Source organism: Halichoerus grypus, chromosome 13 (assembly GCF_964656455.1).
Source record: "Halichoerus grypus chromosome 13, mHalGry1.hap1.1, whole genome shotgun sequence".
In the NCBI taxonomy this organism is placed as follows: domain Eukaryota; kingdom Metazoa; phylum Chordata; class Mammalia; order Carnivora; family Phocidae; genus Halichoerus; species Halichoerus grypus.
The window spans coordinates 72879003-72896738 of NC_135724.1; the positions used below are offsets into that span (position 1 = coordinate 72879003).

Below are 17736 nucleotides of genomic sequence, written 5' to 3' on the forward strand. Positions count from 1 at the left end.
ATAAAGAATTGGTGACGTTTATAATAAAACACACTGGAAGAGCTTATGGTGAGTTACTTTGCTCATATAGTAATCTAGTAACATAATCAATAGCCTCAACTCAGGTAAACATATTTAAATATAATCCCTTCTCAATGTGTGTCCTTACCTCTGGTTCCTTGGGATTTGTATAAAGCTGTTTAAGGAGAAATAAATAACATTTAATTTCTGAAAGTTATTAGATTACTCCTCACAGAATACATTTTCTATGTGAAGAGTTCAAATTGTGCTCTATTAATTGAGGACTGAGATATACATATCTCAAGATAATTTGTTATGGTTTAAAAATATAAATCAAATATCTAAGTCTTTCTATGTTATCTTCTCATTTGCTTTCTATTCTTAACCATACATAGCATGTTATACTCAGAAGGGCACAAAACTTCAAAAAAGTCTACACAACCATAAAAACAAACACTCCAAGTCTATAAAGTAATTTAAAAAAATGAAATCCTGATAGCCAATATGTGAAGCAGATAGTATGTCCTATATACTTTCCCATGTATTGTAATATACCTAAAAATACATAATTTGTGATCTTTCATTAAAACTTCTGGTAGATTCTATTTTTTTAATTCCAAAATGTCATAGGACAGATAAATTCAGGAAGAAGTGGGGCTAGTACTGTTTTAATGTTTTACTTGTCAAAAAAACAACATAGTAGAAACATGGGTTTGGTCTTTAAGTGTGTACTTACTGTAAGTACTGCCATGTGTAGCTTCAAGAGAAAAGAAAACTATTGTTATTATATACTTGTGCTGATATTATTGTTATTTTCAATAAAGGCTAATTAAAATTATTTCAGAGAGATTCCAAAGATTTGGGTAGAAGATCTAAAAAAGAGATACTAATTCACTCATTCATTCAAGTGAGTATAAATTTACATATATAGGGTTCTGCTGGAGAGGAGGGATGCAAAAAAAAAAAAAAAATGATAACTATCTATACTATCTAAAAGTTATATTTTAGTTTGGGAGGCAAAAGATATACAAAATAATTCATTTTTACTAAATATTAAATATGCCACCAGTATCTCCAAAAAATTGTCTTTTGAAACTAATCTACTAAAGTAAAAATTTTAGTCTGATAGGTCTATAAAACCCTTGCCCTACCTACATATATATTACTATAAACAGATTCTCTCTGCTTGAAAGAGTAAGCCAATATATAGAGATATAATCTAGTCTCTGATAAAAATTTAAAAACTGGAATACAAATTAGAAAATTTCTGGACCAGGGCTGGCTCAGTCATTAGAGCATGTGACTCTTAATCTCAGGGTTGTGAGTTTAAGCCCCACGATGGTCACGGAACCTAGTTAAAATTGAAAAAAAAAAAATTTTTTTTTAAAAGAAAATTTCCCAACCATAATTTCATATCAAACTATTCACCTATTTCACCCAAAGGACTAAAACTTTAGTGACACTGTGTGGCTATTTTGGTTACTGCATACAATTGATTTTGAGACTACATAGTGAAACTCTCTATTAATTATTTGATTAATAGTTCATTCATTCAAAAAGAGACATGGCCCCTGATCTCAGGGAACATGCAGACCAACAGGAGAGAAAACATTAAACAAAAAAGCAAACAGGTACATCATTACAATTGTGTTAACTGCTATGACAATGTAGCACAGGGTGCTTGAGAACATTAAACAAAAGGACAATCTAGGCTGGGGTGGGGGGGTATGTGCCAGGGAAGACCCCTCTAAGAAAGTAAATATTTAGGGTGAGACCTAAAGGATAAATTGGATTTAGCCAGGTAAAAGGTATGGGTAGGGAAGAGAATTTTGCAGGCAAAAGCAACAATACATACAAAGGGAAAAGGCACTTGGCATGTTCTAGAATCCTTGTGTGGCTTGAACATGGTTAGCAATGGTGAGAGTGATGACTTCTGGAAAGGCAGGTGGAGACTAGATCATACAGGTTCTCTGTGAAGGACTCTAAATTTTATTTTAAAAGCCATGGAAGATTTTCAGGCAAGAGATTGATATGATAAGACTTAGATTTCTGAAAGAATGTAGTGTGGATAGTGAGTTGGAATGGTAGGGGATTGAAAATGGGAATAAGGAGACAGATTAGGAGGCTATGTACAATATAGTCTCTTCTTTATAATAATTATCTAAAAATACCTACATACTTACTTTAAAGAATTTGAGCATATGAACTACAAAAAAATGGTAAAATCACCCAAAATTTCACAACTAGAAATAATCATCATCTTCAACAGAAGAACATCTTTCAAGATCTCTAGATACTCAAACTTGACTTTACTCAAACTATTTTTAACACATTAATTATTTCCTAGTAGGAAATTAAGATACTAACAACGAGTCTAAGTCATCCATCTAAGGTATTGTCTTTTAATCTCCCAAAACAGTAAATTTAATCGATTCAGTCATACAGGTAGTCATTTAAGTAAAATAAATCCATCAAACAAGGTAGATAATCTTTTTACATCACACTGCTCTTTTAGTACATGTAACATTGTAATTATTTAACAAGTGACGCTATTAGAGTGTGACCTCCTTGAATGGAGGAATCACATCTTTCTCTCATTTTTGTCTCATCCAGTATTTAGATACAATGTCTGGCACAGATTAAATAGATAAGAAAGGAAGGGAAGAGGGGAGGAAATGAAGGAAGGAGAGAAGAAAGGAGGGAAAGAACAAGAGAAGGTAGAGAGAGAGGGAGGAAGGAAGGAGAGATAAAGGAAAGGAGAAGAGGGAGGGAATGAGGGAAGAAAGAGAAAAAGAGTTAACACATAGTGCTTATTATGTGCCAGGCATTGTTCTAAACATTTTAGATCAGTGGTTCTCAAAGTATGGTCCCTAGACCAGCAGTGTCAACATAACCTGAAATTTATCTGAAATGCAAATTCTCACATCAGAAATTTTGGGATGGAGCCTGGCAATGCTTTAACAAGTCCTCCAGGTGATTCCAATGCAAGCTAACATTTGAAAACCAGTGCTTTAGATTAGTTCATTATCTCAAACAACCCTAAGAGGTTCTGTTATTATCCCCCATTTTGTATATAAAGAAACTAAGGTACCAAAAGGTAGGTACTTGCCCAAGATCACACAGGTGTTAAGTGCAGAACTGGGATTCCCTTTAGACTGATTACAAAACTTGTGTTCTTAACTATATTGCACTGCCTCTCAATGATGGATGCTCAAGAAATGTTGCTAAATGAACGGATGGTGGAGAATGAATGAATAGTGTTCAGTATGCTGGTGATGACCCTCTCCATTTAAACCTGTCCAAATACTAAGGGCCTTCAAAGTTCAAAAGCCATTTTCTCCAAAAGATTTCCTTCATGCTCCTTACTAGATACAACCCCTCCTTTTCCATATTCCTATTGTACACAAGCAGTATCTTTCCTTTAGCATGCATTAATTTCTAATGAGTATTATGGGCACTTATATCTGATATTTTTACACAAAAATATCAAGCTGATGTGAAAAAAAAAATCAATATTTAATAGCCTAATAGGACACAGGTACTGGCCAATCAGAATGGATGCCAACTTAGCCCAGAATCAGAAAGGATGCCAATTTAGTCTTAGCTGGGTTCCTGGAAGCTCCCCGTGGGCCAGATGTTAACCCTTTAGTTGCTAGATTATGGATAGGTCTGGAGAGATCCCAAAAGAGACAATGGTGAAGCGAGGGGGAGATAATGGTGGGGGTCACTCAGGGTCTCAGCAAAACAGCTATTTACCACCCATTACAGAGTATTTCAATATTTGAACAATAGGCACAGCTGGGCCAGTGTATAATAGCTAATCAACAGCCCACACATATGAGTATCATTTCTCTTCTGCCATGCTCTAGATCTTTGTGTGCACAAGCCCATATCTGTTTTAATTTTGTATCCCTCAGTCCCCCAGGTCAGTGTTGAATAAATCATAAAAAATAACTGTTCATTGAAAAAGGAAATGTATGAGTGCAACTAAATAATCTATTATAAGGCTATTCACCTCAAAATTCCTTATAAAGGAGTAGGAATTGAGAAGGAGTTAAAAGAAGATATAGATGGGGAAAAGGAGGGGAAGCAGTGGTAGAAGGTTCATTTATATACATCTTGTCTCTTCAACTAGGACTAGAGCCTCTAATTTTTATACCCTTCATAGCAGTCTTGGGCAACAAGAAAGATCTGATATACTTAAAATCCAAGCTGCATTTTTAAAAATCCAAGGTACAATACTAGCTATTTGAGGAAACAGGTTATATACATGCACCAAACATAGTTAACAAAATAACTATCATAGAATAAAAACTAATTATTCAAGTCCGTTTTTTCCTTTCATATCTGTGAATTGAATCACAACTATTTTGGACATGTTTAATGTGCTAAATGCCAGATTCTTGTCTCCCCTGTCCCACATCCTCTGGATCTCTTCCAGTGACTTCAGAGGAAATTCTGTGGTCAAAAAGATATGCGTATGTAAAAGAGAAAAATGAAGGTTTCCTTTCTAATTGATGAAAACAAGACATCAACAGGACAACAAAGACATAAAAAGAAACTTTCATAAATGCAAATGTAGGCACTAGTGCACTGTTAATACACAACAACAAAATAAAAGCTAAACTTTTTTTAAGGTATAAAAGATAAGTCTTTAATCCTGGTATAAATTTAAAAACATTCTTACGTATCTCTTTTCCAAAGCATCAAAACAACCTTGGATCCTGTCAAGAAATAAATATTTGATGTCAATTTGGACCAGATGCGAAAGCCAAAAAAATTCCAAGTATAGAACTGATTTATATATTTTGCTTTAAGTACATTAAATTGGTAATCATTTTACCTTTCCCATTTGAACTCTTTTTTAAAACAGTGTCATTTAATATGTTGATAGATCTTTATAATAGGTAAGCAATTTAAAGGTAGAGAACCACATCTTATTTTTCTTTTTGCCTCCCATAATGTTTAGAATACTGACACGCATATGATGAGTAATCAAATTTTGATTGATATTTTTCTCTTTTTAAAATTTTTGTTATTGAAGTTGACATACAGTGTTATATTTGTTTCAGGTGCACAATATTTTTCTTTCTTTATACAAGTCCATTTTTTCCAAAAACAAAACTAAATCAGGATATTAAAATTATATTGAATATTGCTGTAAATTTCCAGGAAATTGTGAAAAAAAAGGAAAGAAGGAAGGAAGGAAAAAAAGAAAGGAAGAAAAGGTTTTAAGGAAATGATCTTACCAAATAAAGTCTTATGGGTAATTTCAGCCATGATAAAAATAATGTTCAACTTTTGTGGAATTTCAATTACTTACCATTTGATAATATGCAGTGACCCAGGACATTTTTTATCTTCTCGAAGGATTTTTAAACTGAGGTCTACAAAAACAGAAACACAGTGTATTTTCCTTTACTAAATGATTACTGTACTAAATTTGTCCATGCTAAATAAGGGTATTTCCTTTAACTATTTTATTTATATAACTTAGTTTTATAGCTTATAAAAACATTTTGAATCTCTAAATATCTACTCTAAAAATAAATCCTATGTTGAAAACTAGCTTAGTTCCAATTTTGATTATAGTTTAGCAGTCTTCCCTTCTACAATGCAGCACAACTGAGTTGATTGCACATTAAATTTGTGTCACTTCTTTGCTTCTGTTGAATTCCGAGTAATCATAAGGGACTATTGAGACCATATCCATTAACCAATTTAAAACATGTACCTCAATCTCAAGTCAGTTCTCTATTTGTCTCCCCCTAAATGAAAATAAAGATGAAAAATTTTCCCATGGATTATTCTCAAATATTAATTTCCATCTGAAATTCAACTACCTTACTATAGTTAAAGAAGAAGAGGAAAATCAAAAGAGTTTTGGCTTAGGGGCGCCTGGGTGGCTCAGTCAGTTAAGTGTCTGCCTTCAGCTCAGGTCATGATCCCAGGGTCCTGGGATCGAGCCCTGCGTCGGGTTCCCTGCTTGGCAGAGAGACTGCTTCTCCCTCTCCCTCTGCCTGCCACTCTGCGTGCTTGTATTCTATCTCTCTGTCAAATAAATAAATGGATAAAATCTTAAAAAAAAAAAAAGTTTTGGCTTAGATTAGTCCAAAATCAATCACTGATTCATGTATGACTTTGCATGTCACTTCACCTTTTCATATTGTTTTCTTATCCTAAAACTGATGTTCCCTCTACCTCTACTGAGGTACGTGAAAATTATTCCATGTTGGTATAATATTTAGAGATTACCAAAAAGAGTGACATAGGAGTACTGAGCATTTTTATGATGTATGTTACTTTTTTTTTTTTTTTTAAAGATTTTTTATTTATTTATTTGAGAGAGAGAGAATGAGAGAGAGCAAGCACATGAGAGGGGGGAGGGTCAGAGGGAGAAGCAGACTCCCTGCCGAGCAGGGAGCCCGATGCGGGACTCGATCCAGGGACTCCAGGATCATGACCTGAGCCGAAGGCAGTCGCTTAACCAACTGAGCCACCCAGGCGCCCCTATGATGTATGTTACTTTAAAAACGAACACTGAGAGGGAGACATACAACTTCTACTAAAACTACCACAAAAAATAAAGCTATAAGTAATAGTATTACCTCTGTAGGAAGGAAGGAAGGAAGGAAAGAAGGGAGGGAGGGAGGGAGGGAGGGAGGGAGGAAGGAAGGAAGGAGGGAAGGAAGGAGGGAAGGAAGGAAAGAAGGAGAGAAGGAAGAAAAAGCGAGCCTAAAATGGAGTCACTTGCCCCCCATGAGGAGCAAACCAAGACTTAATTGCAAGAATGTAACCTTTAACCAGTCAATCTGGAATTTCCTGATCAACACTTGTGAGGTAATCTGCATGGTAGACCCCCACCCTCCCTCCTCCCAAGGAAGGTGACCTTGCCTGAAATAAACCTTTCTTTTCTTTCACTAATGACTTCCTTGTCCTGCCCTGTTTCTGCCTATAACAGTCTAACAATTTGTACTGCTCCTCAGAGCTCCTATTTGCTAGATTGGATGCTGCACTATTCATGAATCATTGAATAAAACCAATTAGATCCTCAAATGTACTCAGTTGAATTTTGTTTTTTAACATCCGCCCCCCATGCCTAAGGCAGTGATTGGCACACAATAAGCCCTTAATTAATCACCCCAAACATGCCTTTTTCCAGTTTTTTCCAATTCTGTTCCAAACAAGGAGAAATGCCACCATGTGCTACATATAAACATATTCACTATCACAGATTTATATTCTATAGACCAAAAGAAGACATGATACAAATGAAGTTGTCATGATTGCAAGTGTCATGCTTTTGTACTTACAGCACACATGCATTTCAATGATGCTAGCTAGTATAGAGGATGAAATGTTAAGAAAATTCAATTGGAATGAGGCCAAGGTATATCATTAAATACAGATGCGAAGAATTTAAAGTAAAGTTAGATCTTGAAAAATAAGATCATACAAGGAAACTTATAGCTCTCTACATTTATTTTCCCAAATGATAGTTCCCATTTTAGTGACAAATCAGCAAGATTTTCTGAATTGTTATCACAATCCAGCTTTTTAAGCTAATAATAAGATTTTAAAAAATTGAAGAGTCCTAGGTACATTTATTTTCTTTCAATACAAGACAAGGAAAGGAGCCAGAAACAGCTTGTAATATAAGGAAATGAGATCATCAGTTTAAGACACAAGAAATAAAAGGGAGTAAAGTAGGAGACCTGGCAATTGAAAAAAGAAAAGTGCTGATTAGAATAGTAATTGTCTATTACTATTAAATGCTAATCCATGCTAATCAACAAATGGGTTTGGCATGAATATGCTTTTCTTCCAGTATATTTATATGTGTTAACAGGAAGAAGAGTTTTTCACCTGCCTCCATTAAATTGCCTCAATACCAAAGTATACCTCAAAGAACAAATTCAACTGAGGCAAAAAATAGTGCAAATCTACAACACCCGAATAGATTTTGATCGGCTGTTGCTTTTATAGGTATGGTTTAGAATTACCGGGCTTATCTATAGAGATTTCTTTTCTTCTCAGTCTGTCATTTGGTATCTAGCCAGGAAGTAATGATTCCTATAAGTAAAATCACTAAACATACTGAAATTAAAATGGAAAATGAATTAGCAAATTGATCTTGAAGAACAATCCCATGACTTGGAATTAGCACACTGTGAGAATTGAAAGATTTACCCCTGCCAAGTACAGGAAAGAGCTACAACAGCCAAGGTAACTACTTAGTTAAACTTTACCATCCAAATGGCGTTCTCCATAAGAGCTCTCTGGAAACAGGCCTCTTAGATATGTTATACATGAGATAGAAGTAGCAAAAAGTTTCTTCACCATTATCAATGACTCATGCTCATTAGTGATTTGGGATGGAAAAACGGTTTCCTGGGTGAAAAAGATGAAAAAGATTAGTATTCTTTAATATATTCAGCCATCATGCCATTACCACAAATATGATGGGAAGATTTTTCAGGACTTCAACTCTGATACCTTTATAGGTAATCAAAAGGAAACAGGGCTTTGAAAATTGCATTAAATTTGATCTCCATAGGCAAGGCAGAGCAGAAAGGCAGAGTTACCCAAGTAATTCAAGACTAGTATAATTTATTTCACAATGATCCATGGGGTTTGAGGCAAAATTGGAGTTTTACTATGATTACATAATCTCCTTCCCTTTCACACACTCCTCAGAATGCAATGCAATCTGTCTTTTATTACCTCCATTCTATACTATTCTCTCCAAAGTCATCAGCTATATCCTATTGTTGCCTTTGTACTATGTAACTTCTCTGCAGTGTTTGACACTTTTTTTTAAAGATTTTATTTATTTCTTTGAGAGAGAGAGAGAGCATGAGAGGGGAGAGGGTCAGAGGGAGAAGCAGACTCCCTGCTGAGTTGGGAGCCCGATGCGGGATTTGATCCTGGAACTCCGGGATCATGACCTGAGCCGAAGGCAGTCGCTTAACCAACTGAGCCACCCAGGTGCCCACTGTTTGACACTTTTGCCCACACTTTCCCTCTTCTCTTTCAGCTGCCATAACACTGTTTTCTTTTGATTTTTCACCCATCCCCCATATCTATCTCAATCTCTTTTATTTCTTCCAGTTTTTCTGCCCTTTAAACATTTAAATTCTATCTTCAGTCCTTTTCTCTTCTTGGGTAATCTCATCTAGTCTCACTGCTTCAGCTATAGTCTATACAGGGTGTTCTGAGCCCCACTTCTATGTTTCTGTTCTGTGAACCTCTGCACCTAGACCACTTTGTAGACCCCCTCAAACACAGCTTATCTCTATCACCTTTAATTGAAACCTGATCCTAAATTTCATTGTTAGACAAATGAATCAGCCTCCACGCCAATCATTCAGGCTAGAAGTAGAGTTGTCTTTGGCTTCCCTTTTTATTTCATATCCCATTTCCAATCACTAAACCCTATAATTCTCTCTAAAGGAGTTCTCAAATGTATTTTCTCCTTTCCCTTCTCACTGTCACTGCCATACTCACTTCTCCCCTTTATTACTGCTGTAGCCCCTGATCTTCTTGCCAACAGTTCCTTTCACTCACTCTGTCCTTCATATTACCATCACTATTAACTTTAAAGAATACAAATCTTATTATGACATGACTATTGTTCATGTAGGATAGAGTTCAAGTACCTTAGTGTGGCATTTGAGAACTATCAAAGTCTTATCCTTGCCTAACTCCACTGCCTCATCTGCCACACACCCCCCCCCGCCCCTATTCCCTGTCAGCTCCTATGTACCTTACTCTAGTTATGTGGAGCTACTATTCATTTACTATTCTACTACCATGTATCTCCATACTTTTGTGCTTTGCTTAAGCTAGAGTTCTGCAGAATATTAAGGTTCTATAAAACGTCAGATAGCCTTCCACAAAATGTATCAACGTTAACAATAGTTTCCTTCTAAATTTTATACATGTGTATGTATGATATATTGAAAATGTATACAGTTATTCTTAAATGACTGGATAGTCTGCCCTAAGAAATGGTGTGCCATATTAGGAACGTTGAAGACAGTGATGGATGCATGAATTTTACTTCAGTGTATAAAAATTGTCTAGGGGCACCTGGGTGGCATGGTCAGGTGAGCGTCCAACTCTTGGTTTTGGCTTGGGTTGTGGTTTCGGGGTTGTGGGATCGAGCCCCACATTGGGCTCCACATGAATCCCCTTGGGATTCTCTCTTCTTCTCCCTCTGCCCCTCCTCACCCTGCTCTCTCTCTAAAATGAATAAATAAGGGGCGCCTGGGTGGCTCAGTCGTTAAGCGTCTGCCTTCGGCTCGGGTCATGATCCCAGGGTCCTGGGATCGGGCCCCGCGTCGGGCTCCCTGCTCCGCGCTCCCTGCTCCGCGGGAGGCCTGCTTCTCCCTCTCCCACTTCCCCTGCTTGTGTTCCCTCTCTCGCTGTGTCTCTCTCTGTCAAATAAATAAATAAAATCTTAAAAAAAAAAAAAAAATAAAATGAATAAATAAATCTTAAAAAAAAAGAATTGTCTACCAAATAAAATATAGAATATTTGCTGATAGTTTATTTTGCATCTTGAGTTATCATTTCAACATATGTTTGTCATATTCAGTATTTACTGTGTACATGTATAAAAATAAAAATAAAAATTTGATCATTTTTGTCACAATTAGTCTGAGACTGCTTTTTGCTCTCTTATTTAATCCAAGCACAAAATATGTCTCATGAACTCCAGCTGGTATTGTGTCAATACATTTTAATTTTAAAGTATTTTGCAAATATTGATGAATTAGATTGTATTAAACTTAAGAACTTCTGTTCAAATCAGGCAACTTGCATGGGAGAAGATAGTCTCAATACATACATCTGCAAAGGACTCATATTCAGGATATATGAAGAACTCCTAAAATTCACTAAGAAAAAGACAGACAACCAAAAAGAAAAATAGAGACAAAAGACTTGAATAGACACTTCACAAAACAGGATATCCAAATGTCCAATAAATAGTGCTCAAATGGGGCACCAGTGTAGCTCTTGATTAAGCGTCCGACTCTTGATTTCAGCTCAGGTCCTGATCTCAGGGTTGTGAGATCAAGCCCCATATCGGTCTCTGTGCTGGGTATAGAGCCTGCTTGGGATTCTTTCTCTCCCTCTCTCTACCCCTCCCCAACCCTAAAAAAAATAGTGCTCAAACTTCATCAGGAACATGCCCATTAAAACCACAATGAGGGGCGCCTGGGTGGCTCAGTCGGTTAGGTGTCTGCCTTCGGCTCAGGTCATGATCCCAGAGTCCTGGGATCAAGCTCCACGTCGGGCTACCTGCTCAGCGGAGAGCCTGCTTCTCCCTCTCCCTCTGCCTGCCGCTCTGCCTATCTGTGCTCTCTTTCTGTGTCTGTCAAACAAATAAATAAAATGTTTAAAAAAAAAAAACCACAATGAAATAATACTACACACCTAACAAAATGGCTAAAATTTTTAAAAATCAGAAAATACCAAATGTTGATAAAGATGTGAATCAGTCAAAACTTTTAAACACTGGTTATAGGAGCATAATAAGTGGGTACAACCTCTTTGGAAAATTTGCTCAGTGGTATCTACTAAAGCTAAATATATACATATTCTATGACCCATATTTCACTCATAGGTATACACCTGACAGATATGCATACATATGCTCACCAAAAGAACATTCATAACAGCATTATTTGTAATGGACCCGAAATGGAAACTACTCAAATGCCCATCAACAAAAAAATGGATAAAAAATTGTAATATATTCCCACAATGGAACACTATATAGAAATGAGAATGAATGATCTATAACTATACTTAACAATACTGATGATTCTCATACATAAATCTTAACAGTACTGATGATTCTCATACATTAAAGAGACCAGGTACAAATGACTACTACTGACTTCATTTATAGAAAATACAAAAGTAGGTGAAACTACTACTTCTATGCTGTCAGAAGTCAGGATGGTTAAGTCTCTGATTATCTTAATCAAATTCAGAGGTCTTTGTACTATACTACACAGTTTTAGCCGTTGAAGTTTTAATAATTCTGTTACTTAGAGGCAGGTACTACCCACAAATATGCTTTTGATGAAGAAGAACTCCCAAAAAGTTTTTCTTTCTTTCTTTTTTTTAATGTATTTAAGTAATCTTTACAACCAATGTGGGGCTCGAACTCATGACCCCAAGACCAAGAGTCACATGCTCTTCTAACTGAGCCAGTCATGTAACCCCCCAAAAGCTTTTCTTTTTTTTTTTTTAAGATTTATTTATTTATTTATGGGGTGGGGAGGGGCAGAGGAAGAGGGAGAGAGAGAATCTCAAGCAGACCCGACACAGGGCTCAATCTCACAACCCTGAGATCATGACCTGAGCTGAAACTGAGTCATGTGCTTAACCAAGTGAACCACCCAGGCACCCCTCAAAAGAGCTTTCTATATCTATACCCCAAAGACATTCTAGATCTTTGCTAGATTTTGCTATATAAGCTTTGTTCTTCTTTGGTATACCATATAGTGGCAATGAATGATCAAACCATATTATATTCAGTTGTTAAAAATATATAATAAAATTATTACTCTTGCATGTATGAAAGGAACTTTGGAGACAAATCAGTATGGATCTGAAAAGCCAGGTTAAGGAATTTATGCTTTATTCTGCAATCAATGGAAAGTCAGTGGATTTGATCAGGAGAGTGAATAAAATAATTGTTTTAGGAATATTAAGCTATAGTAGAAGAAGGAAAAACTGAAGCTGAAGGAGCATTAGGTGTGTATGTGGTGTGCATGTTGTGTATCACATGCATTTAAAATCTTACAGAAAATTGTTTTTTGTACCCACAGATCCTGAGAAATTAAGGTTCTTTTGAGTAATTGGATAATAGCTGGCATGGCATGCATATATAGTAACTTACTGAAAACTTGCTGAAACTTAGAGGCAATACTTGAATAATAACCATTTGTAAAATTAAATAACCTAAAGTATAAAGACGTTTATTTTTAATACAGGATCTAAAAGGCCATTTGTAGTAATGAAGATCAATAGTTGGAAAAGCCCTCTAGAGTTCTGTTATTTCCCTATACTCCAGGGATTTTTTTTTTTCTTAGCTCAACTGATCTAATACTTTAAGGGTCATCATTGATGTTTTTATTAATGTCTAATAAATGAAAATACTATGACTTGATAATAGAAAACACTATTATAAATTATTTTAACAAGATAGGGTGCTAATGACATAAGTGATGTTTGACAGCTTGGCTGTCAAGTTACATGACCCAAGACAAGTTACTTTACTTCTCTGCACTTCAGTTTCCTCCTTAATGTGAGGTTTAACTGAAATAATAATATAAAGCCCTTGGCACAGTGCCCAGTACATGGTAAGTGCGGAATAAATGTTAGCTTCTATAATTGTTATTATTGTTGTTTTAAGTATTAAATAGCAAAATCATACAGTCACTTAAAATTTCCTGGGAAAAGTAGTTCATATAATCCAAACTACAAAGATCTGTTTACATCAAAAAATCAATTTGTTAATTTGCAGTGAGAAAAATAACTACCAAACTGATTGCAATTCATATACCCAGCTCAGCATTCCGCACCCCCGCCCCCCCACAAAGAAGGAAGCCCACTTAGGAAACCAAATGAGAACAGGAATCCAGTGAGTATACTGAATTTGAGCCAGAAAGATGACTGCTTTCTCTCTGCCCTAATTCTCCTTCAACCTGAATCTTGCCCCTGTTTTTGCTACAGCTTAATATTCCTAAAACAATCATTTTATTCACTCTCCTGATCAAGCCTGCTGTCTACTGATTAAAGAATAAAGCATAAATTCCTTAGCTTGGCTTTTAAGATCCATATTAATTTGTTCCCAAAGCTCCCATTCAACTTTATTTCCTACTTCTGTCCAACATGATGTCTCTCAACTCCAATAAGGATAGGTTCTTCATTATTTTCTAAAATATGCCACGTTCATTTCTCATTTTGAGCCAAGGCACATTGGTAGGTTTTCCTCATAGAATTCTCTTCTCTTTCTTCTACTCAAATCCTTTGTATTATTCAAAGTCCACCTTAAGTCACATTTCCTTCATGAGTAATACACAAACCATTCCAGTCAATACAAAATCTCTAAATTCCTATAATTTGTATTGCTTTACTCTTTTTCACATATATGTAATACATATACTGCTTTGTATATTGGCTTAACTCCTCTAAATTGTATTTCCCTTATCAGATTCTAAACTTCTAGATAAAGATTTTTTTTTATTCTCTCAGAGAATAGTAACACCATAACATATATATAGACACACACATATATGTAAATATATATTATACAATATTAAGCTCTCAATTAATAAATGAACGATTCATTAATGAATGTCTTGGGGCAAGATAAACCTGCCCTTGTGAACCCAGAAAGATTACTTGGCTCCAGCATGCTCCCCTAGGGGCCCAGCCTCCAAGTTCCTCTCTGTGTTCTCTCTTCAGTTCTTATAATTACATCACGGTGCCTATCAGAAATTTCCTAATTGCTTCATAGTAAATGTCTAACAAAAAAAACCATTCTCTTTAAACATCTTTTTTGTTTCTGATTTCTTTCACTCTAGAAAATCTAAATATATAAACATGAAATAAGCACCCAGTAAGTTACTCTGTAGGAATATATTCTAATTTCTTGAACATCCCTGGCCCATTAGGCAGTTAAAATGTAGATATACTCTGACAAAATATTATGTGCCAATTAACTGATAAAACTGCTGTTTTAAAAAAACACCAAAGATTAAAGTCATGATTCTGAAGTAACTCACTAAATAGCCATTGATTTTCTTTTAATTCTTAGTAATTACCTTAGATGCTTTGTGAATTTTGATAGAGTGAGAGAGCTGAGCAGTGGCCATTGTAGTAATGTATCAGGATTCTTTTAACAGGTCAAACCTGTGGGGGTGAAAAAAAATTAGAGGCTTTGCCTGACATAATCCTTTTTGTGAATTTTCCAAAGAAGAACTACATAATTAGCATTTGATTGTATTCTTTGGAAAATTAGTTTAATTAACATTTTTATCTCCACTACCCATTTTCTATGAATTTGGCATAAATTCTCTGGATTAGTTTTTTCAACCACCCAGTGAGAATTTAAGTTAATTTGCTTGTTCCCAAATACATTTGGAGGAGAAAAATAAATTGTAAATCACCTAAAAATTTAACAATGTATTTTATTCATCCTCGTTATTCCCTTACAGTGCAACTGTGCTCTGTATATAGCAGGGGCTCAAAAACATTTCTTGAATTAACTTTACAGGTTATTGTTTTTTGGTTTTTTTCAAAGATTTTATTTATTTATTTGACAGAGAGAGACACAGCGAGAGAGGGAACACAAGCAGAGGGAGTGGGAGAGGGAGAAGCAGGCTTCCCGCGGAGCAGGGAGCCCGATGTGGGGGCTCAATCCCAGGACCCTAGGATCATGACCTGAGCCGAAGGCAGACACTTAACCACTGAGCCACCCAGGCACTCCAGGTTACTGGTTTTTAAAGGTAACTCAAAAGTTAAAATTTACACTTCACACCCATTAGGATGGCTATTCCCCAAAAATGGAAAATGATAATGTTGGTGAGGATGTGGAGAAATTGGAACCCTTGTGCATTGCTGGTGGGAATCGTATAGCTGCTGTAAAAAATAGTACGGCAGTTCCTCAAAAAGTTAAACAGAATTACCATATTAATCAGCAATTCCACTTCTAGGCATAGACCCAAAAGAAGTGAAAGTAGGGATTCAAACAGATACTTGTACACCAATGTTCACAGCAGTATTATTTAAAATATCTAAAAGGTGGAAATAACCCAAATGTCCATCAACAGTTGAATGGGTTTTTTAAATGTGGTATATACAATGATATATACAAGCCTTAAAAAGGAATGACATTCTGATACATGCTACAACATGGATGAAACTTGAAAACATTATGCTAAGTGAAATAAGCCAGACACAAAAGGACAAATATTGCATGATTTCACTTATATGAGGTAGAGGTACCTAAAGTAGTCAACTTCATAGAAACAGAAAGAATAGAGGTTACAAAGAGCTGGAGGGTGGAAGGAATTGGGTGTTTAAAAAGCACAGAGTTTCTGTTCAGGATGACAAAATTTTTCTAGGAATGGATAATAGCGATGGTTGCACAACACCATGAATGCACTTAGTACCACTGAACTGTACACTTCAGAATGGGTGAGGTGGTGAATTTTATGCATATTTTAACACAGTAAAAATATTAATGTTAAAAATACATCTAGTTTTGGGGAACCTGGCTGGCTCAGTCGGTAGAGCATGTGACTCTTGATCTTGGGGTGATGGGTTCAAACCCCACGTTAGGGGTAGAGTTTACTAAAAAAACAAATAAATAAAACAGAGGGACTTAAAGTCATAAAAAAATACATCCAGTTTTCACTTCCATTGCTTCACTAGCATAAAACAATAGAAGCAAATTTCCCTTTTTCTTTTCAAAGACCTTAATTTAATTTATACTGGGGCTCCTTTTCAATGTTTTATGGAGTTCTGACCAAAGTATTTGTAAAATAACCCATCTAAAGTAATTCCATTCTGGATCACCCAGGATAGCATGTGATTTTTTTGGGTGTATAGATTAATGCAAGATTCTGGATGATTTTGCAAATAAAAGAAGGCAAAATTATTTGAGGACACTGCCACAAGATGGTGATAGAGATTATAAACAAGTACTATTTAATTTCTCTCAAATTACTTCTTCAGAGCAACACTAGGGGACACTCTTTTACAATATCTTATAGGACATTGAAAACCACCTAATAGTCCTTCAGTCCTTAAAGATTCCAAAGTATCTTTTGTTGACTTCAGAATATAACCTTCATTTGTGTATAACCTTCAAATCTGACTCAACACATCAATTGCCTCCCTTAAAACTTCAAGAAATAAAATGAGCAAAATAAGTAACTACAAGAGTTTAAGCTCTAGTTCCGGCCCATTAAACCATGTAAATGACCCCCAACTGGAGTAGTTATTAGCCTTAGAGATAATAAATAATAAAAAAGAAGAATTTTTAAATAGATTTCTACATTGATTTTTTTTTTCTTAAGTAGGCTCCACGCCCACTGTGGAGCCCAATGCAGGGCTTGAACTCACAACCCTGAGATCAAGACCTGAGCTGAGATAAAAAGTCAGACCCTTAACCAACTAAGCCATTTAGGGACCCCACTACATTTTTTTTTCCTCTATGGGGGTGCCTGGCTGGCTCAGTCAGTGGAGCACGCAGCTCTTGATCTTGGGATTGTGAGTTCAAGTCCCACATTGGTATAGAGATTACTTAAATAAATAAACTTAAAAAAATTTTTCCGGTGCCTGGGTGGCTCAGTTGGTTAAGCAACTGCCTTCAGCTCAGGTCATGATCCCAGAGTCCCGGGATCGAGTCCCGCATCGGGCTCCCTGCTCGGCAGGGAGTCGGCTCCTCCCTCTGACCCTACCCCCTCTTGTGCTCTCTCTCTCACTCTCTCTCTCAAATAAATAAAAAAATAAAAATAAAAAATAAATAATTAAAAAAAAGAATCAGCAGAAGGTGATTAAAAAAAATTTTTTTTTTTCTATGATCATAAGACATTCTGATGGCATTTCTAGAGAATCAAGCCCTGCGGTGCCTGGATGGCAAAGTCAGTTAAGCATCTGCCTTCTGCTCAGGTCATGATCCCAGGGTCCTGGCATCAAGCCCCT

General features: G+C 35.9%; 1 protein-coding gene across 1 annotated transcript in view; it reads right to left on the bottom strand.

Moving 5' to 3' along the window:
- The window catches only part of HORMAD2 (HORMA domain containing 2), a 91152-nt gene that overhangs the window by 68616 nt on the left and 4800 nt on the right, over positions 1-17736 (bottom strand). Inside the window, exons 3-8 of the mRNA XM_036123193.2 lie at positions 14850-14937; positions 8250-8391; positions 5324-5387; positions 4688-4724; positions 737-757; positions 149-175 (exon numbers count right to left, since the gene is read on the bottom strand). Coding sequence (XP_035979086.1) covers positions 149-175; positions 737-757; positions 4688-4724; positions 5324-5387; positions 8250-8391; positions 14850-14900 — 342 coding nt within the window. The 5' untranslated portion in view covers positions 14901-14937. The remainder of the gene's footprint in view (positions 1-148; positions 176-736; positions 758-4687; positions 4725-5323; positions 5388-8249; positions 8392-14849; positions 14938-17736) is intronic.